Genomic DNA, 23904 nt, shown 5'->3' on the forward strand with positions numbered 1-23904 from the left:
GTTCAAGTGAAATGATTTTAAACCCTGTCATCTCCATGGGATTGCAAAAACAAAAGGCTTAACCTTCTGAAGTGCCGCTGCTCATCTCAGCTCCCTGCCCAGCCCTGCCCCCCAAATGGCCAGCACCACAAGGCACCTCCACGAGGCTCCAGGGATCAGCTGGGGGATCCTGCAGCAGGAGGCTCTTCTCCTGCAGAAACCTGAGAGCTGGGATCGTGTTCCCGGTGCAGCTGCACCGCGTCCTTCCCATGGCACCCAACACTACCAAGCAACTTCACGTCTGACCCTAGCGTGCTGCGTGTTTCACCCTAAATGGGATAAAACTGGCTGCCAGGAGGCATTTTTCCCTCAGCAATGTGTTAGGAGGACGTTGCAAAAGGGAGAAATTTAAAGTTGGACAAAACATTCAAAGCCAGACTTTTTGTTTTAACAATTATGTCCTGTAAATGTCTGTTTACCACCAGCTCCTGACAAGGCAGCTGGAGAGGAGCTCTGCTCAGACTTCAAACGTGCCTGGCCCAGCCTCCAAGCCCCAGCTCGTGGATGAGGCTCTGCTCAGACTGCCTCAGATGTTGCTAAATGGGAGGGGTTTTAATTATTTTTTTTTCTTTTTCCACTGTTCTCTCCTTCGATAAGTGGCTGGGGAGATTATACTTGAACTCTCCTTAAAAATTCCTCTTCAGGCAGAGCCCTGGAACATTTCACCTCCCAAGATGAAAGCAAGCTGTGAGACGCAGGGAATGGAGCAGCTCAAGGGCCAGGCTGGAGAAGCCTCCCTCTGAATGCTGTGTGCACTCCACAGAGGGGACACTAAGAGTAGGAGCAGGACAGAGCAGGATCTGAGCCTGGAAAATCTAATGGCATTTGTGCTGCTTTCTGAGATGAAAAGAAAAATCAAATTTCTTCCTCTTTCAGTTCCCATTTTTGGCATCTCTCCTGTTGTTCAGACTCTCCCTGTCTCAAACCCTTGCCACTGTCCTCAGCTTGCTCTGAGCCCCAGAACAGGCACTTGATGTGAGGTTGTTCCATGGATTGAGGATCCAGGAGCAACAGAACAACAGAGCATGTCTCTGTGACCCAAGGGTCAATTTGGACATGTAGAGATGACCTCAGGCTTCACATATACAGCCTGCTCTCCTGGCACTGTAGGATGCTGCCACAGGCAAGTGTCCTTTCCCAAAGAACACTGAAGACCCCATTTAGGGATTTGGGATTTGGAGCATTGGGAGCACATGGGGACAGTTCAAATCCAAGTGCTGTTGAAGTGCCAGAACTGAGCCATGGCAGAGTTGGCTGCAAATTGTTGGCTGCTCTGAGTATTGGAAGGGTCCAAATCCAGTTCTGGTGCATGTCTCATTCCCAGAAGCATTCCAGGTGAGGTTGGTTGGGCTCTGAGCAGCCTTCTCTAGTTGCAGATGTCCCTGCTGACTGCAGGGGGCTTGGACTCGATGTTTAAAGGACCTTCCAACCCAAACCATTCTACAACCATTCCTGCTCCTGCTTTTGGACCTCCTTGTCCTGGCACTGGACCCTGGTGAAATCTGAGTCACTTGTTACGGGCTTGTTATGGGCTCCCACAGCAACCTCCTGCAGCAGCAAGGGGGAAATAATTGTGGAGGATTCTGCTTCCCTCCTCTGGCTGGGGGTAGGTGATGGGGGAGAGCCAAGCCTGGGCACAAGTCAGCTGCTGGGTACTGGTGTGTAGGAATGTGCCCTGCCTTGGGGGGCAGGCAGCTCCTTAGGCTCCCATCAGTCTAGCACCACAGGGATGCTTCCCCATCCCAGGAGCCCTCTGCTTGGCCTTGCACACCACTAGCACCAGTGGGAAACAGGGAGAACCTCAGCCTCAGAGTCACAGAATGGTTTGGGCTGGAAGGGACCTTCAAGATTATCCAGCTCCAACCCCATGCCATGGGCAGGGACACCTCCCACCAGCCCAAGGCTCAAGGCCTCATCCAAACTGGCCTTGAATACCTCTCTGGGCAACCTGTGCCAGTCTCTCCCCACCCCCACTGCCAAAAATTTCTTCCTCCTCTCCACTCTCAATCTCCCCTCTCCCAGCTCAAAGCCATTGTCCCTCATTCTGGCACACCCAGCCCTTGTCACAAGTCCCTCCCCAGCTTTCTTGTAGCCCCCTTCAGGTACTGGAAGGCTGCTCTAAGGTCTCTCTTCTCCAGGCTGAACTGGTCCACTTCACCCCTACCTACTGAGAGGGAGAAGCTTGGCAGATGGGAGACTCCAGGCTGGCCTCAACCTTAGTGTGCAGCCAGGTCCTCTCCCACGAGGAGGAGGAAGGAGTGTCCTGTGTCCAGCAGCATTTACACCCTGCAGGCCTTGGGAAGGGATTTGGGAAGGGAAGTCCTTTCTGACATGGCTGAGCAATTCAGCTTTGGCCATTGCTCTCAGCTGAAGAGAGCTCTCATCTCTTTTCACAGTTCTGGATGAGGCAGCCTGGGCTGTGCTGGACTGGGCTGCTTGCTATGAAAGTCATAAACCCGAAGCAATAAATGCAGCTTTTCAGTGCAGGCTGGTGACTCCCTGCAGCCACTGTGACACCATCCTCACGACCTGGCCATGCCCAGTGCCATGCCCACCACACAACCTGGTCACTTGCTCTACCTTTGATGGCCTCCTTCACAGATGAGTCCACAGGAATGATGTTCTTCTCCACCAGCTCCAAAGGCCCTGGCCTGAGAGCAATCTTTTCATTGAGATCATCTGCCAGGCGAGCTCTCTTCAGCTTCATTTGGGTGGACTGAATGGAGCCCTCTGCAGCTGAGTCTGGAAGGCCAAATGGAAGGCATCAGGTGAGGAGTTGGTGTGTCTGCTAGCACAGTGCTCAGCCAGGATGTGCTTCCTCTTCAGCTCAGACTCTCAGCTGCAGCCTAAGCATGGCTCAGTGCACAGCAGGAGCTGCTCTGGGGCTGGGAGGCAGGATGCTGGACTGGAGAGGGCTGGTGGGTTTGGGACATGGGTCCTCCTCTGAGCCATTCCCAAGCAAGATTGCTTTTTACCAGCTTAGGCTTGCAAACCCAGCCTGCAAGCAGATCATCCTCCCCAGAACCCAGGAATGATCTGCAATGGAAACTTCATTAACCAGCCAAAAGTGAACTCCAGCTTCTGCCTACCAGGAGCCCATTGGTCCTTGTGAGCTAATTCAGATGGATCCCTGCTTCTGAGGAACAGCAGGAGAACAAAACCATTAATGATGTTTGACAGCTGGAGTAAATGGTTTACTCTGGAAGATCAAAAGCTGAGTCTTTGGGAGGGGATGTTTGGAGGTGGCATGACTGCAGTGCTCCAGGCCTTCAGGCAAGCTGGAGAGGAGCATAACAAAGGCAGCTAGATCTGGAAGCTGAGCCCTACCAAAGCCATCAGAGAAGCCCCCAGTTGTTGAGTGGTGACAGGAGAGTAGCCAAGTGAACAGCAAGGTGCCCTGGGCATGGCTGGTGTGGCTCCTCTGGCAGCTCAGGCATGAGCAGCGAGGGAGCAGGGTTCTAAACCAGACTCTCCATACCCTCAGAGTCTTCAGTGAGGAGGGCTGCATCTGCCTGCAAAGACTGCACACTCTCCTGGAAGAGACACTGCAGAACAAAAGCTTGATGCTGGTGACAGTTTGCCTGCAGGAGGCCAGAGGAGGTGACCCAGTGTCCCTCCTGCCTCACTCTGCATAGGCAGAGACCACCCAGGGCCAGAGAGCTCCTCGAGGTGGGCAGCAGCACCAGGTGTGCCTGTAAGGTGCTTAGATGATGCAGAGTGTCTCAGCTGGCCAGCTTCAACCATCTCTAGGCACTTCTATGAAGCCAATGCAGATGGAAGTCTATGCCAGGCCAGGGCACACCTCCATCAGATGCAGTGTGACAGACAGAGGCATGAGCAGAGGCTGTGCCCAGGACGTGTGTGTGGGGCACAGGAGCTTGCTCAGCACAGCCTCTGCTACACCTCTCCTCTGGCTGTGTCTGGCTGATGACTGCAGCTGCCTGCACATCTGGCTTACACCCCTGGGGCCTCAGCTCCAGTGGTGTTGCTTCTATTGTTCAACCTAAGGAAAGAGACCTTCCACCTGTTCAATAGGCATTGGTGCCAGGGCTGCACCACTGCTCTCCAGCCAGGGATGGAGACCCAAGGGAAAACAAGGCAGTGCCACCAGCCCAGCATGGGCCCCTGGCTCAGCCCTCCTGCATGCCAGGGGAGAAAGGAGCAGGGACTTCATCCCTCTGAGAGCAGAGGCCAGCATTTGAGCTGCCAGAGCCAGCTGCTTCCTCCAGGCGACTGACAGGAGCTGAGGAGAGAGGCTGCACAACATCCCTGTCTCTAAGGAGCTCCTTATCTCTGGAGATAAGGAGGGACACTGCAGTGCTCTGCTGTCTGTGATGGGATGCAGTGGAGCTGTGGGGGAGGGGAGAGCTGCTGTGGCTCCCCTTTTCCTGTGGCTGTGCTGGGGTCATTGGCTGCATTGCTGTGAATTGTCACTGGGAATGTCCAGGATTATGGCAAAACAAAGGATGTGCAGCTTTGGAAGGTATTGCAACCACCTGCTACAGAGGTTCCAGTGCCCTGGGCTGCTCTGGGTATGCTTTTTGTGAGGATCAGATGTTAGCATCTCTGTCAGAGTCCTCTCTTACAGCTGTCCTGTACCCTGTTGTCCTCCAGAGTATCTTAGATTGGTCTCTGCCAGAGCTGGCAGAAAGATTAGATGGCCTTGGGCCTGCTTCTGCCAGAGAATACATCTGTGTCCTGCCTCCTGAAGACCAGGTCTGGGCTGAATCCCATACAAAGTGTCCCTCTCCTCTGCCTCTCCTGAGCAGCTGGGACAGAGCTAATGATGAGAGTCCTGAAGGGAGGGTGAGTGGGGCAGAAGAGAGAGAAGTGCCAAGGCAGGAGTGGGAGAAGCTCAGGCAGTCTTACCTTGTAAAATGTGCATATTGACCAGGTCTGATCTCTCAGGCCTGCTTCTGATCTTGTGCTTGAGATAATCTTCAGTCTGCAGAACACAAATGCAGAGAGTTACCTGGCTAGAGCAGCAGGAAGGTACAGACAGCAGCTGCCCTTCTGCTGTCCCATGCTTCTTTTGGATTGAGTACAAGCTGGGCTGAGCGAGCCTGGGCTCACTCACTGCTTGTTCTTGGGCAGAAGTTCTTCAGAAGGGAACAATGTGCATGGAGCTGCTGACTGTTCCCTACACCCACTCCTAAGCTGGGTCTTTACGTTGGGCTGCAGGAGCCTGAAGCATTCTGAGAGCTCATGGAAAGAATGAGACCTAATGACTGGGGGGGGAGGTGGATCTGCTCCTAGTTTAGCAGACCAGGAAACCTCTGAGAGTTGCAGCAAGCAGCTTCTGTGGGAAGACTGGCACAGGGAGGTGAGATATAAGCCTGAGCAAGCTGTGAAGATACTCAGGCTCCTTACCCAGCTCAGACACAAGGTTTAGCTGCAGTCTTGCAGCTCCTGTGCTCCCTGGTTCCTCACCACAGCTGTGATGTGAGCTTGGGAAATCCACTTTGACAATCACTGCTGCTGAGCTTGTGATGAACGTGGTCCTGGAGCCTTGTGCCAACTGCCTCATGCCTTTAGGAGCAGAAAGGCACAGAGGGTACAACAATGCCAACCTTTAGGGCCAAGGAAGTCAGTGCTGAGGGTAGCTGACCTTCAGAATACACATCCAAAGCTTATCTCCTGGGGAAGAAGAACCAGAGCACAACATTTTCAGCTGTTTGCTGAGTTCAGATGAAAGAAAACACAGTACAAGAAATTGCACAGGGTCAAAGAGGATAAAATCTAAAGGATAAATATAAGAGAACAGTGCAAGCAGCTGGAGCGAAAGTGGAAAACCATTAAGAGAATATGCAGAGGACCATGAGAAGAAGGTTTTGTAAGGACTTCTGTAGCTGGGACAAGGCAGTGGAAAGTGCTCTTTGTGTCCCATAAAGAGGAGAAATAGTTGTGCTTGCTGCTGGGATGGCTGCAGGGCTGAATGCCTTTCCAAACCATCCTCACTACAAAGCTAAATGGCCATTTATCCATCCCATGGGGAGCAATCACATCAAGGACCTTCAGCAAAAACTGAGAAGAAGCTCCAGATTGGAGAAGACTCAGATATTCCCAAAGAGTTTGAGGTGCGCAAGGCTAGAGAGGCAGCAACTATCTGGTGAGGCTTCAGGAAACTGGACAAGGGAGATGCTCTAAAAGAGGTGGGGAGGAGAAATCAGACAATTCTAAACGTGTCAGCAAGGTCCTGAGCCAAGTAACTGAGCTCTCTAAATGGGTTTTGAAGGTATCAAGGAGCTGAGTCACAGCCAGGATGGATTCATCAAGGACAAAGCACATCACACCTGATCTCCATGTATGGAGAGCTGACAGATTCCTGTCAGAGGAAGGGATGTCTTGTAGCTGGACTTTTGCCACTACCTCTCATGGCTTTTCTCACCTGCAAGCCAGAGAAATTTGGTCTGGGTAAGACTAACATAAAAAAGGAACATATCTGTGGGTCCCCAGAGGAGGTAGGAATGGCTCACAGCCTGAACAGAAGAATATATCAGATCCTGTGGCATGGAAATCTTTCCTACCAGTTTTGCTTACCAATAGTCATGAATGCCTTGGACAGCAGCAGACAGACTCCTGGGCTCTGAAACAGCCAAAGCACAATGGAACAGGACTTGGGGGAACTGAAGGAATGATCTGAAATGCTTTTGATAACCTTTCAAGAAGGACATTTGGAAAGGACTCTGCTCAGATCACAGCCACAGCTAAGCCACTTGATCAAGAACTGGGTTGGATAAAGACTTAAGTCACCAGAGATGTCTCTGTAGTTACTTCATAGGCAGAAATTAGTTACTTCATAGGCAGAAGGAAAAAAAAAAGATCTAAAAGGCTCTGGAGGATCTAGAGAGGAGCAGCTGAGCCATGTCCCCACACCAGCAGGCACTTGTCTAGGAGACACAGTGAAGGATGGGTCCTAGGCCTAGCAAGGTCTCATTCTGTGCCCTGCATCTGAAAGGGTCTGTGTGGTGGCTCAGAAGTCATTATTGAGGCAGAGGGGGAATCAAGGAGGAGAGCTGAAGGGAGAGGAGGTTCATCAGTATCCTATAGGGAAACAGGATGCAAAGCATCTCTTCCAAGTGCTCCAAGAACAGCTCTGCTTGTGCAAGCATGCAGGGGAAAGGGATGGCCTTAAACTTCAGATGAGCAGCATGGGCTGGGAACCAGGGGACTGCTCCCAGCAGAGGTTAGGGAGCCCTGGAGCAGGCTGCTGGGGGTGGGACATCCATCGGGGGTCAGACATCTGCCAGGAGTGACTCAGATGGGGCTGATCTGCTCCGGGGCAGAGGCACCACAGCTGTCACCTGTGGCCCTTCCCTGCCAGGCTTGCTGGGTGCTGGGTGCAGTGCACAGCCCTGCTGAGCCAGCCTGCCTCAGGAGCCAGCCTGCTGCCTGTCCTCCAGTCAGCAATCTATTACAGGACGTTGAGTTCAAAGCCTGCTGGCCTGGCCTGCTGCCAGCCTCTCCCTGACATGTTTAAACAAACAACAGACACTTTATTTACTGAAGCCTTTATAATTCCTTCCCCTTCCCCCCAGTATTTTTTTCCCCAGCACAATCCCTCGCTGGGGCCATGGGGGTTTGCCTGGCTCCTGTGCCAGGTCAGAGCACACTGGTGCCTGCACCTGAGTGCAGTTAACTTCACCCTAGGCCTTCCCAGCTAATCCTGCTCCTGACTTGGGCTAAGCCTGGCTTGCTGTCCTACAGCTGTGGCATTGCTCCTGTTGAGCCCAGCATTTCCCCTCTCCCAGCCTGGCTTTCTGCTGTAGTTCCAGATCCTTTTGACCTTTGCTGTTTAGAAGCTGATTTTGTGTCACTAGGGAACAAATGATGGAGAAAACCTTCAGATGTGGTGTGTTGGGGCTTTTTGTTTGCTTTTTTTTTTCATCAATAGCTGAAACAGAAGATCTTTCAAAACACAGGAAAGTGGTTCTTGTTCACAGAATCACAGAATGTTAGGAGCTGGAAGGGATCTCCAAAGCTCATCCAGTCCAACCCCCCTGCCAGAGCAGGATCACCTGAAGCAGGTCACACAGGAACACATCCAGGGGGATTTTGAATATCTCCAGAGAGGGACACTCCACAACTCCCCTGGGACCCTGTTCCAGGGCTCTGTCACCCTCACAGGGAAAAAAAAATGTTCTTGTTATATGCTTTCTGTTTGCAAACCCCTCAGTTTGGAAGACCAGAAATAGAAGGCTGTGGGGAGGCCTTGGTGCTGCTGCTCTGGCAGGGGGGTTGGCCTGGACGATCTTTGCAGGTCCCTTCCAACTGCTAAGGTTCTGTGATTCTGTGAATGTCAGCTAAGCAACAAAGGCCACCGAGGGATGATCTGGAAGGAGTCACTGCTCTGCCCCTGTCACAGCTCAGGAAGGCTCTGGGCTGTGCTCCTTGGTGCCTTCATCAGCCTGCTCTGGAGCGGTCTGCAGGCTGGGCTAGAGCAGAGCATCCTCCCCTTTTCCCCAGGCAAGTAGCCAGTGGGAGCTTTGGAAGAGCACAGCAAAGAGACATGAATGTATACTCAGACTGTAAAATATGACACCTGAGGGACACTCTGGAGGGCTGGGAGCTGTGTAAGCACACTCATTTGTCACAGCCCTACTCTGCTCTTCTCACTCTGGCTGTTTGTCACTGCAGGAGACTTGGGGCAAGTGATTTGGAGAGTGTTTAAGTTCAGCAGAGCACTTCTCCATCTCTCACAATCATTCTTCCTCAGAAAGGTTCTTCCTCAGAAAGGTCCTTCCCCACGTGGCTCCAAGCACGTTTTTGCAGCTTGAGGAAATAAAATTCTTGTGTTCAAGCAAAACCTGCAGAGACTGAGTGTTGCCTTTTCCCTGCACGCTCCTCCAGCTCGGGCAGGGCTGGCTGGTGGGAGCCTGGCAGGCCAGGGAGACTTCCCATAAAGTGATGGCATCAGGGAGCTTGGATGTGTCCTGGCAATGGCTACTTATCTTATCTCTGCTTTTGGCAATATTGAGGGAAGCCTGAGTGCAGTTAGATAATGGGGCTGGGGGGAGCCTGGCCCACTTAGCCCCTTGGACATTGTGTGTTGGAATGGCTGAGCTAAAAGCCAGGCTCCTGCCTGATGACAGGCTGTGAGCTCTCTGGGGACTGGCTCCAGGTGACAAAGGACATCTGAGTCCTCATGCACACTTGCTAAGCAGTTAGGCTTCTTCAGCCCTTTTTGCTGCTGGCCCTGCTCTAACCCTGCTGGCTTGAGCAGGAGTGGAGAGCAGCCAGCAGAGCAAGGAGCAGGTTGTGGACCTGGCCTGGAGAGGAAAGCAACACTTCAGCTGGTGGGACCTCAACTGGAAGGACTGTCAGTGTCATCCTGAGCTATGCCCTGCCCACAGCCTCATCTAAAACCCAGGGGCTGTGGTATGACTCAAGGCACAGAGGGCTGCTCTGCTCTTTTAAACCTTGCCTGCTTGGAGAGGCTGCTCCAAAGCATCGTGAGCCCTGCCTGCTTGGCACCAGGGAGATGGCCTGACCCTCACCCTTAGCCTCAGGGCCTGAGAGGAGGATGCCAGAGGAGGGAAGAGCGGTGGAAGGTGCTTTCTACCCCCGCCATGCATGCAAAGCAAGCCCCCATGTGCCAACCACCCTGGGGCTGGCTGCAGGAGTTACCTTGGCTCGCTCCAGGCTTTTTCTCTGCTCATGGAATGTGGAAGGGCTTTTCAGTGCTGCAACAGGAAAGAGAGAGGAGCAGTCAGCACGGGAGCAGGAAGCAAGCAGCCACCCGGATATTCAGCAGCAGCATTTTAATGAGTGCTGTAAAAATAGCACCACAGAGTAGCCCTCTCTGCATCGCACTGGCTAAAAATAACCCCGGGAAGCTCCGGGAGCTCCCACGCCCTGGGGAATCCGTGGTGAGAGAGCAGGGGCGTGGAGAGCGTGGGCAGAGCAGGAGGCACATGGGCAGGGGTGGGGTGCAGGCTTTGGAGTGCAGTGCTCCGTGGGACACATCAGAGAGCAGAGGCAGCTTTCCCCTAGAGTGCTTCCTGCAGGTCCTGGGAGGCACCACAGCCCCACAAGGCAGATCTGGGAGAAGCAACAAGCTGAGAGGGGACTTCTGCAAGGCAAACCTGCAGGTGATTGAACCTTGAGGCCAGCAGGAAAGCCTCAACAGGAAGGCCTGCCTTGCCTCTTGGGATCAAGGAGGGCACCTCCTCCACTGAGGATATTCCAAGGCAAGGCCCTGGGGCTGTGGTGCTTTGTCCCTCTTCCATCACTGACAACCCTTCCATCACTCACTGAGCACCTGTCCTGTCCCCTTCCCTGGGGTGACCCTGGGCAGGCAGCTGCCCAGCCAGGTACCAGGCAGCAGACCATGCCCTCAGCATCTCCTGACACCAAGGAGGATTATCCCAGAGGGACTCTTGATAGCAGGCCAATAATCCCTGGCTCTTGGACTAGTTAATGCCAGTCCCGTGGGGCAATCTTTACTGGAGTCATGGAGAACCTTGAACATTTCCTTCCCTGCCCTCATTCAGCAGAAATAAGAGCAGAATCTGCATGCTGAAGGGGTTAATGTTTCTCAGATCCTGCAAAAAGTATTTTTCTGGCAGTGTAACCAGGCAGAGTTAACTGTTCCTGTTGGGACCCACAAAAGCAGCCTACTACTATGGCTCTGATTTGCAACAGGGGTTCCTTTTCCATCTTTGGAATGGGACCCAATAAGGACAGAAAGTTTTTTCATACAAGTCATAGAATCATAGATTCATAGAATTGCTTCAGTTGGAAAAGGCCTCCAAGATCATAAAGTCCAACCAACAACCTAAAACCACCATGGCCCTTAAACCATAGCATGGGTTGAGTTGGAAGGGACCTCCAAAGGTCATCCAGTCTGAGCCCCTCTGCACTCAGCAGGGACATCCTCCACTAGATCAGGCTGCCCAGAGCCCTGTCCAGCCTCACCTTGAACATCTCCAGAGAATATCTCCAGGAATGAAGCCCCAACCACCTCCCTGGGCAACCTGTTCCAGTGTTCCACCACCCTCATGGTGCAGAGTTTGTTGCTAACATCCAATCTCAATCTGCTCTGCTCTAGTTTGAAGCCATTTCCCCTGGTCCTGTCCCTGCAGGCCTTTGCAAGCAGTCCCTCTGCAGCCTTCTTGTAGCCCCCTTCAGGTACTGGCAGGTTGCTATTAGGTCTCCCTGGAGCCTTCTCCTCTCCAGGCTGAACACCCCCAGATTCCTCAGCCTGTCCTCGTAGCAGAGCTGCTCCAACCCCCTGAGCATTTTCATCCCAAAGTGCCAGGTCCAGAGTCTAGGGGAGGATGCAGAGAAGACTGGGGGCAGCTGGGGTATGTTTCAGGGCATTCTGAGCTGGCTTTTTGGTGGACAACCTCCACAACCCCCAGTGAACCCCAGAAGACACAGAAGGCACCTTGCTGCTCCTGGCAGCTGGGAAGCGACACACAGGCAAGGCAGGGTAGCTGTGCCATGCCCTGGTGAGCAGCCATGGGCACTGGTGACAGCTGGTTGGGTCAGAAGCAGAACACAATGGTGTGCATGAGGAAATGAAGCTAGCAAGAGAGAGAGGCCTTCTGCAGCCCTGCTCATGCTGGAGAGCTGGCACTGGGGGCGTGCTGCAGGCAGGGCCAACGCCGTGCTGCTCGGGGGGCACATGGGGCAGAGCTGAGTCCTTTACCAAGGCTTTTGGAGGAGCTATGAGGAGGCTGCAGCTTGTATTAGTCTGCAAAACAAATAAAGACATGGCCAGCACTGGTTACTCAGACAACTTGTCAGGGGATGAGAAGGCAGCTTGAAGGGGCTGAGGGTCTGGGGGAAGCAGGGCAGAGCTTTGGGGAGTGGTGGTGGTGACCTTGGCACTGTTGCCTCTGCGGTTTCACTCGGGGGGGTGAGGTGTTGGCTGCCTACAGCAAGAGGCTCTTTACTTCGAGCACTCAACTCCTGCAGTCCACCAGAGTTGGGGGAACCTTGCCCTGAAGAATCCTTGATCCTGCAAGCTGCCTCCCCTTGCTCTTGGGTAGGTGAGCAGGGTGGGGCTGGGCTCTGGGCAGCATCTCTGTGGGTCTAGAGAGAGGATTCCCCATCCTCAGCCCTGCAGCCTGCCCTGCTGCAAGGGACCCCACAGGCTCCTGCTTTCAAATGCTCCTGCTGGGTCTGTACCAGTGTGACTAGGACAATAAAATGTGTGGTTGCATGAAGTGGAGCCTGAAGAGTGGGGCATGCTCCCCCCTCACCTGCCCTCCCATACAGCAGCACTGTGGCTGTGTCTCGATGAACCTGGATCTCCCCTGGCCCTCAGAGGCTCCTCCACAAACAGTCAGAGGGCTGAAGGAGCTCAGAGGCTGAACTCAGAGGCTGCTCTTGCCTTCCAGTCTGCAGCCATCTGTATCTGCAGAGCCTTTTTCAGCACTGTGGATTGCTTTGCCAGCAGCTTGTTCAATTTACAGCCTAATACCAGCTGACAATCAGAGCCCAGCTTTGAACCTGAAGTCTTGTACAATGCTCCTCAGCATCCTCCTGCAGGCAGGTTCCTGCCTTCCCCCATGCTGGGGACAGCTGAATGTTTTGTGGGGGAACATCCAGGGCAGTGTGAACAGTGCTCAGGTATGCAATGGCATTTCCCACTCAAACCAAACCCAGACTGGGCTTTGGTGAAGGCATTGATCTCCCTATGCTGTGCTCAGCTAGCCCTGCCCTGTTCTCTGGGATACCCAAACCCAGCCAGCTTCCTGGGATTCACTCCAATGTTTCACACTGGCTGCAGCTGCACTGCTGAGGAGCTGAGGCAGGCTCTGCATGGCCATCACCTTCCCTTCCTGCAAGGGTTTCTGCAAGCCCTCAAATCTTTATCCAACACTATTCTGTCACTCTGACCTCCCACCTCTCTTCCTGATCTTTGCACAAAATGGATCAGGAAGGAAACTAAAGTTTCTCTGTGCTGAGATTGTCTCAGCAGGAGAGCTCTGCCACCCTTGGGCACCAGCTGATGTGCAAGGTGGGATCAAGAGCATGTGCCAAGCCTGGGAGCAAACCTCTCAGCATGGAGACCACCAGTGCTCACCTTTTCTCTTCCCAGGAGGGCTGTGCTCAGCCCCTCTGGGTTACAGCCCTTCCTACAATGCCTATGAACTGAGGTGGTGTCCTGCTGCACCTCCCAGAGCCCACCTCACCTGCTGCTCCTCAGAGCCAGCAGGGCGAGGGCAGCTGTGGTTAAACAGAGACTTGTTTCTTGGAAAGAATCTCTGCCCTTGCCCAAGCCATGGGCAGCTGGCTGGGGCTCCCCTGTGTGAACTGCTCACACCTGACACTTCCTCCTGAGGTCACAGCCAGCAGTTAAATCCTGCACCTTTGTTTTCACAATGGCAAAAGTGCCTTTTCTTCTGCTCCTCTGGGTGAGGGAGCACAGAAGCTTCCCAAAACAGTCTTCTGGGCAGAAACCAGACTGCAAAACATCAGTCTAGAAGCTGGGAGTGTGACCAAGCTGTAAGAAACAGGAGAATGCCCTGCAGCTGCCCTCAGATGGATGTGGCTGAAGCTGTGCTGCAGGGTGTGTGGCTCCACATGTTAGGTGCCCTTTGGAGCAGTCCTGTGCAATCCCAGGGACCCAGCCCTGCAGGGCAGCATCAGGGCTGCAAACCTCTCTGGTGGCTCTTCTGCTCCACACGTGTGCCATGGGCTGCCCTGCATCTCATCTGAGTTCAGGAGGTGCTGGACATGTTTTTGGCTTTATTCCATTCCCCCCAGTCCTATCACCACCTGATAGCCTAAAAAGTCCCTCCCCAGCTTTCTTGGAGCCCCCTTCAGATACTGGAAGTCCACAAGAAGGACTCCTGGGAGCCTTCTCTTCTCCAGACTGCACAACCCCAACTCTCTCAGTCTGTCTCCAGAGCAGAGCAGCTCCAGCCCTCTGCTCATCCTCATGGCCCTTCTCTGGACACCTTCCAGCATGTCCAAATCCCTCTTGTAACAGAGGCTCCAGAACTGGATGCAGTACTCCAGGTGGGGTCTCACCACAGCTGAGCAGAGGGGGAGAATCACCTCCCTTGACTTGCTGGCCATACTTCTCTTGCTGCAGCCCAGGCTCTGCTTGGCTCTCTGGGCTGCAAGTGCACACTGACAGCTCCTGTTGAGCTTCTTATCCCCCAGCAACCCCAAGTCCCTCTCCTCAGGGCTGCTCTCCAGCCAGTCCCTGCCCAGCCTATATCAGAGCCTGGATTTGTGCTTGAGATTGCCTTGACCCAGATACAGGTCCCTGCCCTTGGTGTTGTTGAACCTCCTGAGGTTGGCTTGTGCCCACCTCTGCAGCCTGCCCAGGTCCCTCTGGATGGATCCCTTCCCTCCAGTCTGTCTGCTGCACCACACAGCTTGGTGTCATCAGCAAACTTGCTGAGGCTGCACTCAATGCCACTCAAATGCCTGTGTTGCAATAATCACAAAGCCACAGGACTGGGCTTAAAGCTCCAGCTCCTGGAGTCATAGAATCACAGCATGGTAGGGGTGGGAAGGCACCTCCAGAGATCATCAAGTCCACTCCACCTGCCAAAGCAGGGTCACTTAGGGCAGGCCACACAGGAGCACATCCTGATGGGTCTTGAAAGTCTCCACACAAGGAGACTCCACAACCTCTCTGGGCAGCCTGCTCCAGGCCTCCAGCACCCTCACAACAAACAACTTTCTCCTCCTGCTCAGATGCAACCTCCTGGGTTCCAGTTTGTGTCCATTGCCCCTTGTCCTGTCACTGGGCACCACTAAGAGAGCCTGGCCCCTTCTTGACACCAACCCTCAGATATTTGTAAACCTTAGTAAGATCCTCTCTGGGGCTGCTCTTCTCCGGGCTCACCAGCCCCAGGGCTCTCAGCCTTTCCTCCTCACATAGATGTTTCAGTCCCTTCAGCATCCTTGCAGCCTCCACTGCACTCTCTCCAGTAGTTCCCTGTCCCTCCTGAACTGGGGAGCACAGACCTGAACACAGTTCTCCAGATGTAGCCTCAGCAGTCAGAGCAGAGGGGGACAAGAACTTCCCTTGACCTGCTGGTCACACTCTTCTTGATGAACCCCAGGCCACCATTGGCCTTCTTGGGCATGAGGGCACACTGCTGGCTCATGGATAACATTGTCCACCAGGACTCCAAGGTCCTTCTCCATGGACTTGCTTTCCAACAGATCAACCCCTAGTGTGTACTGGTGCAGTCCAGTCCTGTGACTGGACTAAAATGCACTTTGGTGGCAGGCAGCATAAAATCTGAATGCTTAAAGCCATGAAGAGAAGACCACAGGGAGGAGCCTGAAGCTGTCAGCCTGAAAGCTTTGTGAGCATTTTGGCAGTCAGGGTTTTTGTCATCCTGCCCAAGTTTCAGTAGTGCTTGATCCTGGCAACACTGTGCTGAGAAGGGGTCTGCTGCTGGCTGCTTTGGGAAGGCATAGGAAGGTCAGAGGGGTGGGCAGGGTGCAGCAGGCAGTGCCAGAGCCATGCCCTTAGTGAGTTTTGTTCTGCTGTTTGGAATCACGGAGTGGCATGGGCTGGAAGGGACCTCTGGAGATCATCCTGTCCAACTCCTCCCCACTGACAGATCGATCAGGTTGCACAGGCACATGTCCAGATGGGTTCTGAAAGTCTCAAAACAACTCCACAACCTCTCTGGGCAGCCTGTTCCTAGTGCTCCATCACCCTCAAAGTAAAGAAGTTTCTCCTTAAGAAGCTTCTCCTGCACCACAGTCTTCGAGGTTAGCCAAAAGTGCCAGAGCCTTTGGAAAGTTGTGATCCTAGCAGGGAACCCAGGGGGCCTTTGATGAGACAGGAGAATCCTCTGCCTGCCTGGGGCCAGGTAACCACAGATTCATGCAGGTGGAGCCTGAGCTAGGTCAGGAGTTGCCCATGGAGCAGGTCTGAGCTCCCATCATCAGCTCTCTGGTAGTGCCACAGGACTGAGGATGCCCCTGCAGAAGGTGCAGGAGGGCATCACTTCCACTCACTTACTTTTTGGGCTGAAGGATGATGCTGGCCTGAAGCTTGTCCTTCAGGCTTGGGTGCCAGGGCAGCAAGGATGGATGTGGTCAGAGAGGGGAAAGCAGGGAGCAGGACATCATTCATCACTCTGCAGCAAACAAGCTTAGGTGGAGCCTCACTGGCCTCAGCTGCACACTGGAGTGCTGCCCTGCTGGGGTTCTGGCTGGGCACAGGCACAGAGCTGCTGCCCTGCTGGGGTCCTGGCTGGGTGCAGGCACAGAGCTGGATGTGTCTCACTCATCCACTGGGGCCAAGGCAGTTCCTTCTTCTACAGCCTCCTGGAATGGGACCTCTCTATCTCTTCCTCTGATCCTGCCCCACATGTTCCTGGCATTTACAGGAGGCCATGAGGTCCTCTGCCCTTGTCTGTGTGAGGAGCTTTCTGCCTGGAGCTGGATCTCCTTCTCCTGCTGCAGTGGCCTTTGAGACACAGGTGTGCAGCTGGCTTATGGGTGGTGTAGGCTAAGCATCTCTGCTGACTTCAGTCTGAGCAGCAGATTATAACCTGTGTGGCAAATGCTGGGCACCATGGCACAATACCAGGGACCTCCACAGGGCAGGAAACAAAGCCCCCTCTGGTAGCAACCTGCTCAGAGCTCAGTGTGTCTGAGTGGGCAGCAGAGTGCCCCAGCAGTGCCTGAGCTGAGCAGAGCCCCTCTGGGGCAGGAGGGGGGAAGGGGCAGGAGTTGGTACTCACGTGGCATGATGCCCTGCTCTGCCAGCTGCTCACGGGTCCTTCTCTGCTGGAGCCGCAGCTGTAGGACTGAGAGAGGGAGAGGGTCAGGAAAGGACCTGGGGGGTGCTGAGGCACTGGTGGGGACAGTGTGTTGGGGGGGGTCTGTGTGTGGCACCAGGCCTGGCACTGATCCCTGCTGCTGCTGCTGCTGCTGCTGGACCAGCTTTGGTGCAGCAGAGTGCCCCAAGCCAAGGAGAGCTTCCAGGGAGCTGGACAGCCTGCACCCACCCTGTGCAGATGGGCAGGAAAGGGCTGGTGCCTGGCACAGACTGATCCCTGCCTGGCAGCTGCAAGAGCAGCCTCAGGTGACCATAGCTTCAGCTCCAATGGTTGCTCAGCTCTGGACTCTGAGGCTGGGAGGTCATCCCTCACCCCAGCACTGTGGGTAGAGTAGAGCTTTCCAACTCCATGCCCCTCCTGAGGGCCTGGCAGTACCTTTCCAGCCCTGCAAGGCTTGGCATAGGCTGCATATGTGCTCAGTGTGCTGAGGGGGATGCAGACAATGTGCTGAGGAGAGATGAATGCCATGAACCCATTGCTCCAGGAACCTGCAGCCTCCAGAATCACTTCTCTTGGGAGGTGATGCAGCAGCAGATGGGAGTGAACCACTGCCCAGGGGCACTGCATGGAGCAGTGGCATGGCCACAGTGCCAGAGACACACTGGGTGCCCAACAAAGCAGCAGCATGGAAGGGCAGCTCCCCATGGCCCTGCAGCTGCCTTGTGCAGGGCTGCAGAGCTCAGCATGGCTCAGGGCTGCACAGGTTGCTTGATCCAGCTCAGGAAACCCTGCCTGTGCCTGCATCCATGGAGTCACAGAATGCCAGCTTGGAAGGGACCCCAAGGACCATCTGCTCCAACCTTTCCACGTGATAGTGGAGCTGAACTGAGCTGGCTCAGCACCCTGGCAAGCTCCAAACCGTCCACTGTGGAGACTGCCCTGGGGAGATGATTCCAGTGTCCAGCTGTGCCCATGGGAAACATTTTCCTCTGGAGCCCAATGGGAATGTCCCCAGCAGTACCTTGTCCCCTGCAGCCCTTGGCTTTGCCATGGGACTCCTTGTACCAAGGGAGTCTCCATGCTGCTGGTGGCCTCCCTTCATGTCCTGCTCCATGGCAGTAAGGTCTGCCCTGAGCCTTCTCTTCTGCAGGCTGAACAACCTCAGATCTCTCAGTCTTCCCTCACGTGGCAGAGGGCTTCAGGTCTCTGCTCATCCTTCTGGCCTTTCTCTGGACACTTCCCAGCCTGTCCACATTTATTTTTTTTTTCTGGGGAATGAGGGCAAATTTGTCTTCAAGAAGACAGACATTCAGACCACAGTGCAGAGCATTAAAGTCCTGTCCATGTTTCCCTGCTGGAAAGTCCTCCCAGCTTGCCACCAGGCTGTGTGTCTCTCAGCAGTCACAGCAGGTCCCCTGCCCACCAGCACAGCCCCAGCCTGCAGCCCCTTAGCTGCCTGGAGACAGCTGGTGCAGGAAGGGGGAGAGAGGGCAGAGCAGCTCTGCCAACCCTGCAGCTTCCCTGGGCCATGGCTTGGAGCTGAGTCACGACTCCAGAGGAGTCCCCAAAGCACAAGGCTCCCCCAGATGCCATCTCTTGGGACTTCCCACATCCTCGGTACAAAACACCTCACAATCAGAACAGACGTTCAGTGAAGGCCTCACATGGGACAAGGATCTCCTGCCAGATTCCAGCATTCCTTAGGGCACCAAAGGTAAGTTCTTCCTGTGAGGGAAATGCAGCCTCCAGGACCTGGCATAGTCTGCATGGCTGCTCCTCCCCTTATGCCAGAGTGAAGCTGGCGGCTAGAAGCCACTGGCAACCCCTGGCAAACCTTGCTGCCAGGGAAGTCTGTAGCCCTCCACTGACCTGTGGTACCATCTCTGGTTGGTGGTAGTTGTGCCCATGGACATGGATATAGACCCTTGCCCTCTAGGTATCTACATCAGATCCAGTGGTCTGCATTACCCTTGAAGGAATCATCTCCCTCAAGCAACCAGGAAAGTAACTTGGCCAGCCCACACCTGAGAAGTTTGTGTCTTGCAGTTTAATGGCAGCCAGCTGATGGGAGGCACCTTGCACAGGGTGAGGTGGACCTCAGCCTCTCTGTGTAGAACCTTCTCAGTGTGTGCTCAGCATGTTAAAGAGTCACACAGAGCTTTGCACTTCCCCTAAGGAGGAGATGGAACAGCAGGCTGGGGACTGTCCAAGGATAAAGAAGATTTGGAGTTCACTCAGGAAGGATTCCCCTAGGAACTGGATCCAGTGTCCCAAGAGTTAGAGCATCTTGCTTTAAACTGAGGGAACTGACACACAACATCTTATCACCACATGGGAACCAGAGACAGCAAAGGCTTCTGGAATGATGTGCAACACCCTGCCAAAGGCACACAGCCTACCCTGTCTGGCTGCAGAACACCCCAGGGCAGCACAGAACCATAGAACTGTCAGGGTTGGAAGGGACCTCAAGGATCATCCAGTTCCAACCCCCCTGCCATGGGCAAGGACACCTCACACCACAGCAGGTTGCCATGGGCAAGGACACCTCACACCACAGCAGGTTGCTCACAGCCACATCCAGCTTGGACTTAAAAACCTCCAGGGATGAGGCTTCCAACACCTCCCTGGGCAACCTGTTCGAGTGTCTCACCAGGCTCATGGGGAAGAACTTCTTCCTAAGATCCAATCTGAATCTCCCACTTCTAGTTTGGCTCCATTCCCCCCAGTCCTGTCACTCCCTGACACCCTAAAAAGTCCCTCCCCAGCTTTCCTGTAGCCTCCTTCAGATACTGGAAGGCCACAAGAAGGTCTCCTTGGAGCCTTCTCTTCTCCAGACTGCACAACCCCAACTCTCTCAGTCTGTCCTCATAGCAGAGCAGCTCCAGCCCTCTGCTCATCCTCATGGCCCTTCTCTGGACACCTTCCAGCACCTCCAGATCCTTCCTGGAACAGAGGCTCCAGAACTGGACACAGAGCTCCAGCTGTGGTCTCACAGAGTGGAGCAGAGGGGCAGAATCCCCTCCCTGGCCCTGCTGGCCACACTTCTCTTGCTGCAGCCCAGGCTCTGCTTGGCTCTCTGGGCTGCAAGTGCTCACTGCTGGCTCCTGCTGAGCTTCTCCTCCCCCAGCACCCCCAAGGCCTTTTCTTCAGGGCTGCTCTCCAGCCATTCCCTGCCCAGCCTATATCAGTGCCTGGGATTGCCTCAACCCAGCTGCAGGACCTTGCCCTTGGTCTTGTTGAACCTCCTGAGGCTGTCATGTGCTCAGCTCTGCAGCCTGCCCAGGTCCCTCTGGATGGATCCCTTCCCTCCAGCCTGTCTGCTGCACCACACAGCTTGGTGTCATCACCAAACTTGCATGCTCCATCCCTCCACAGCTCCCAGGGTTTGCAGCATCCCACTGCCACCTGCAGCACAGCCTGGCCAAGTGTCACACCATATCCACCTGAGCCAGGGGATGCCTTCCACCTGATGGCTCTGCTTTCAAAGCCCACATCCTATGCTGCTCCTGCTCCTTTCAGAGCAGACAAAGAGCCTCAGGGTGCAGCCAGCTGCCAGCCAGGCCTGCTTGGAGACAAAGGACATCACAGAATGGCTGGAGATCATCAAGTCCAACCCTCTGCAAAGCAGCAGCACTTAGGGCAGGTTACACAGGAACATGTCCAGGCAGGTTTTGAAGATCCCCAGAAAAGGAGACTCCACAGCCTCTCTGGGCTGCTTCAGGCCTCCAGCACCCTCACACCAAAGATGTTTTTCTCATGATTAGGTGGAACTCCAGTGACTGTGTTTACACTCAGTGCCTCTCATCCTGTCCCTGGGTATCCCTGTAATGAGCCTGGCTCCATCCTCCTGCCAGCCACCCTGCAGATAGTTGTAGACACTGATCAGATCCCCTCTCAGCCATCTCTTCTCAAGAGTAAGCAGCCCCTGCTCTCTCAGCCTTTCCTCATAAGAGAGATGTTGCAGTCCCACAACCATCCTTGCAGCTCTCCATTGGACTCCCTTCAGCAGCTCCCTGTCCCTCTTGCTCTGGGGAGCCCAGAGCTGGACACAACATTGCAGGTGGGGTCTAACTAGGGCTGTGTAGAGGGGGAGGGGAATCTCCCCAGCCCTGCTGGCCACACTGTTCTTGCTGCACCCCAGGATCCCATTGGCCTTCTTGGCCCCCAGGGCACATTGCTGTCCCATGGGGAGCTTGTCAGCAGCCAGATGCTACAGATGCCCTTGGAGCATCACTTGGGAGGCAATCAGCAGTAAGATTCAATGAATGCTTTGCTGGAAGAAGCACTGAAACCCTGTTAGGTGCCACTGCCACAGCTGTCCCTCTGCTGGGATGCAGGAGCAGCACTCAGGAGCTCAGATTTCCCTAATCCCACTGCACTCCAGCAAACAGTGCCCAGCCCAGGGGAGCCAACCCTGCTGCAGCTGCTCCATGCTCCAGCCAGCAGCCTCCTCACTGTCTCCTGCTCTGAGCACTGCAGATTGACCATCACAGAGGGGATCTGATTGTATGTAAAGCTGATTCTGTGCAGGGAGAAAAGGTCTCCAAATTGGTTTTCATGCTGACAGGCATCAAGGCTGTGACCCAGCAATGTCAGAAGCTGTTCTGAACATAAGAGCTAAGCCCTTCCATGGGTGAGCAGCTATGGGCAGGATGTGCAGCCTTCCCAGGCTCATTCTTAAGCCACAGGGCAAGGAGGAGAAGCTTCTCCAGCCTTGTCTGCTCAGGGCACACTGACAGAAAAGGTGGGGACAGGTGGGTGCAGTGCTGGCCACTTCCAGAAGCAGCCCAAAGCCAGCAGTGGAATTTGTTGTGTCAGCCAGTGAATATTCACCCAGCCCTGGATCTCCTGGGGTGCATTCCCTTGACTCCTGAGCACCACCTCTATGAACTTCCAAAGCCTGTTGCAAACCATCTGAAGGAACATAGCTGTGGGCAGCACCACTGAACATTTGTGCAAGAGGAGGTGAAGCAGCCACTGATTGGGCAGCTGCAGCTTGCAGCTTGGCAGATGCCAGACCAATGATGTTTAAAAGCAGGGCTGGGGGGAGCCCCTGGCACTGTGCAAACCACCACCACCTGGCTGCATCTTGAAGGGGATGTGAAATCTCTTGAAGCTGTGTCTGACCCCAGCTGCATTCCTGTCCTCTTCCTTGGCTCTGTGTCTGGAGGCCTGAGCTCTGATTGTTGCTGGTGACTCAACTCCAGGATGCTGTCACCCTTCAGGAGTCACCTCCAGGATGCTGTCACCCTTCAGGATGCTGTCACCCTTCACCTATGGGCATTCTTTTTTCTCCTGCATACTCTACTTTTTCTTTTCCCAAGGAAACTGCTTCCCTGAGAGGAGGCTGCTCTTCAGCCAGCTGCTTCCTCCAGAGGCACACTGATGGCACACAGAGAGGAGTCTGGAGCACTGCTGGAGTCTTGCCCCCACACCCCAAGCACCCTTGTTGCCTGCACCTGCTTGGTTGGTGAGAGGCATGCCCAGGGGAACAGCCATGCACCCTGGCACCATCAGCTGCCATCAGCCTTGCTTTCAGAGCCTGTGGTACCCCATGAGGGCAAACCCCTGCCCAGTTGGTGGGAGGTATGCCAGAGCTATTCCAGGGATTTTACTCCTGACCTTTTTCTGTTAGAAATCCTCCTCCCTTCCATGCTAGCACCAAGTCCCACTTAATGATACAGCTTCCAGAAACATCCTCTGCAGTGGGGCTGTGTCATGGGCACAGAGAAGACCTCCTGGCCTCAGTCACAGCTGGCTCTGGTGGCCCAGGCTCTGAGTACTGCCCATGACTGACAGTCATGACTCATTCTCCTCCCTAGGAGTTGACCTCAGAGCTTTAGGAAGCTAAGAGAACAGCTTGGGCCTTGCCTGGCCTGGTGACACATTCCAGTCCTGCCAGGAGAAGGCAAACCTAGCCTTCAGCTTCAGTCTGTGGGGCACAGTGCTCAGCAGATGACCAGGATGGGACTTTGAGCACCTGCATCAGAGCATCCCCCCTGCTGGGGCAGTGCCAGAGCACTCCCGGCACCAGCCTCTCTATGGGGAGTTGGTTTAACAGACAGGGGCTGAGCAGAACTGTGGCACTCTGCCCAGGGAGGTGGGCAGCTGCCCTTCTCACAGGGTTCAGGGCTGGGGCAGGCAAAGACAGGGTTGCCCTCACCCAGTGGTGGTGGAGGTGATCTCTGCAAAGAAAGCCAGACCAGAGCAGGTCCCTTCCCACCAGTGCTGCCAGAGCAGCTTCCCTGGAAGCTCTGAAGCTGCCTGAGTCTTTCTCAACATCCAGCTCAGCCTTGCAGCTGAGGAGCTGCCCAGGTGGAGCTGCAGGTCCACTGCTGAATCTTGACTCCTGACCCAGCAGCTGTCCCTACCTCTGTGACCCTCTGTGAGTGGCAGTGACTGAGGCAGAGCTCCTTCTGCTTCAGCTCTTCCCAGCTCTCTTATGTGGTTTCTGGTGAAACCCCAATGATTGCTGCTGTCTTCCCTGCCTGGGCTTCACCAACACCTTTTCCTCTGACTGGGAACCACACTTACAGCCAATGCAGTTCCTGGGCTCTGAAGTAAGTCCCTGCTGCTCCCAGAAGGGTTGGGCAGTGACCTGCTGCTCCCTGCACCAGAAGGCATTCCTGAGCTGTGCAGTGAAGGGCACCTGCAGAAGCATCAGGTTGGGCCAGTCTGAGAGTGGGAGCATGAAGGGTGTCAGCAGTTTGACAAAACAAAGCTGGCACTGCCCCTGAGAAGAGCAGCAGGAAGCCACTGCCCCCTCTGCCAGCATCCCTGCAGCTCACTCCTGCCCTTTGTGGCTCAGAGCTGGGGTTTGAGGGCCAGGAGTGTTGCACAGGGCAGGAACTGATCTGCTGGGGCCAGTGGGGAGCTGGCAGCAAATTGGGGATGGGGTTATGGGGAGGAGGGCCTCTGGTTTGCAACAGCAGCAGTTGTGTTGTACATCAAGCAGCAGCTGAGCCAATGTGAGGCATGTCCCAGGGCTGTGGTGTGCACCAGAGGAACCTGGTGGTTGCCCCTGGCTGGCACAGAATGGCTCTGATTGGGCCCCAGCCTCCCTTGCCAGGCTGCTGGCTTTGAGGCTCTCTTTGTGGATCATGTCTGAGGCTTCCCTGTGTGAGTGTCAGAGGGTGAGGGGAGCTGC

At 54.7% G+C, this 23904-nt stretch overlaps 1 protein-coding gene across 1 annotated transcript in view; it reads right to left on the reverse strand.

Moving 5' to 3' along the window:
• MYOCD (myocardin) overlaps positions 1-23904 on the reverse strand; it is a 152641-nt gene that overhangs the window by 12928 nt on the left and 115809 nt on the right. Inside the window, 4 exon segments of the mRNA XM_054393801.1 lie at positions 2620-2781; positions 4909-4984; positions 9667-9722; positions 16719-16784. Coding sequence (XP_054249776.1) covers positions 2620-2781; positions 4909-4984; positions 9667-9722; positions 16719-16784 — 360 coding nt within the window.

Source organism: Indicator indicator, chromosome 29 (genome assembly GCF_027791375.1).
Source record: "Indicator indicator isolate 239-I01 chromosome 29, UM_Iind_1.1, whole genome shotgun sequence".
NCBI lineage: Eukaryota > Metazoa > Chordata > Aves > Piciformes > Indicatoridae > Indicator > Indicator indicator.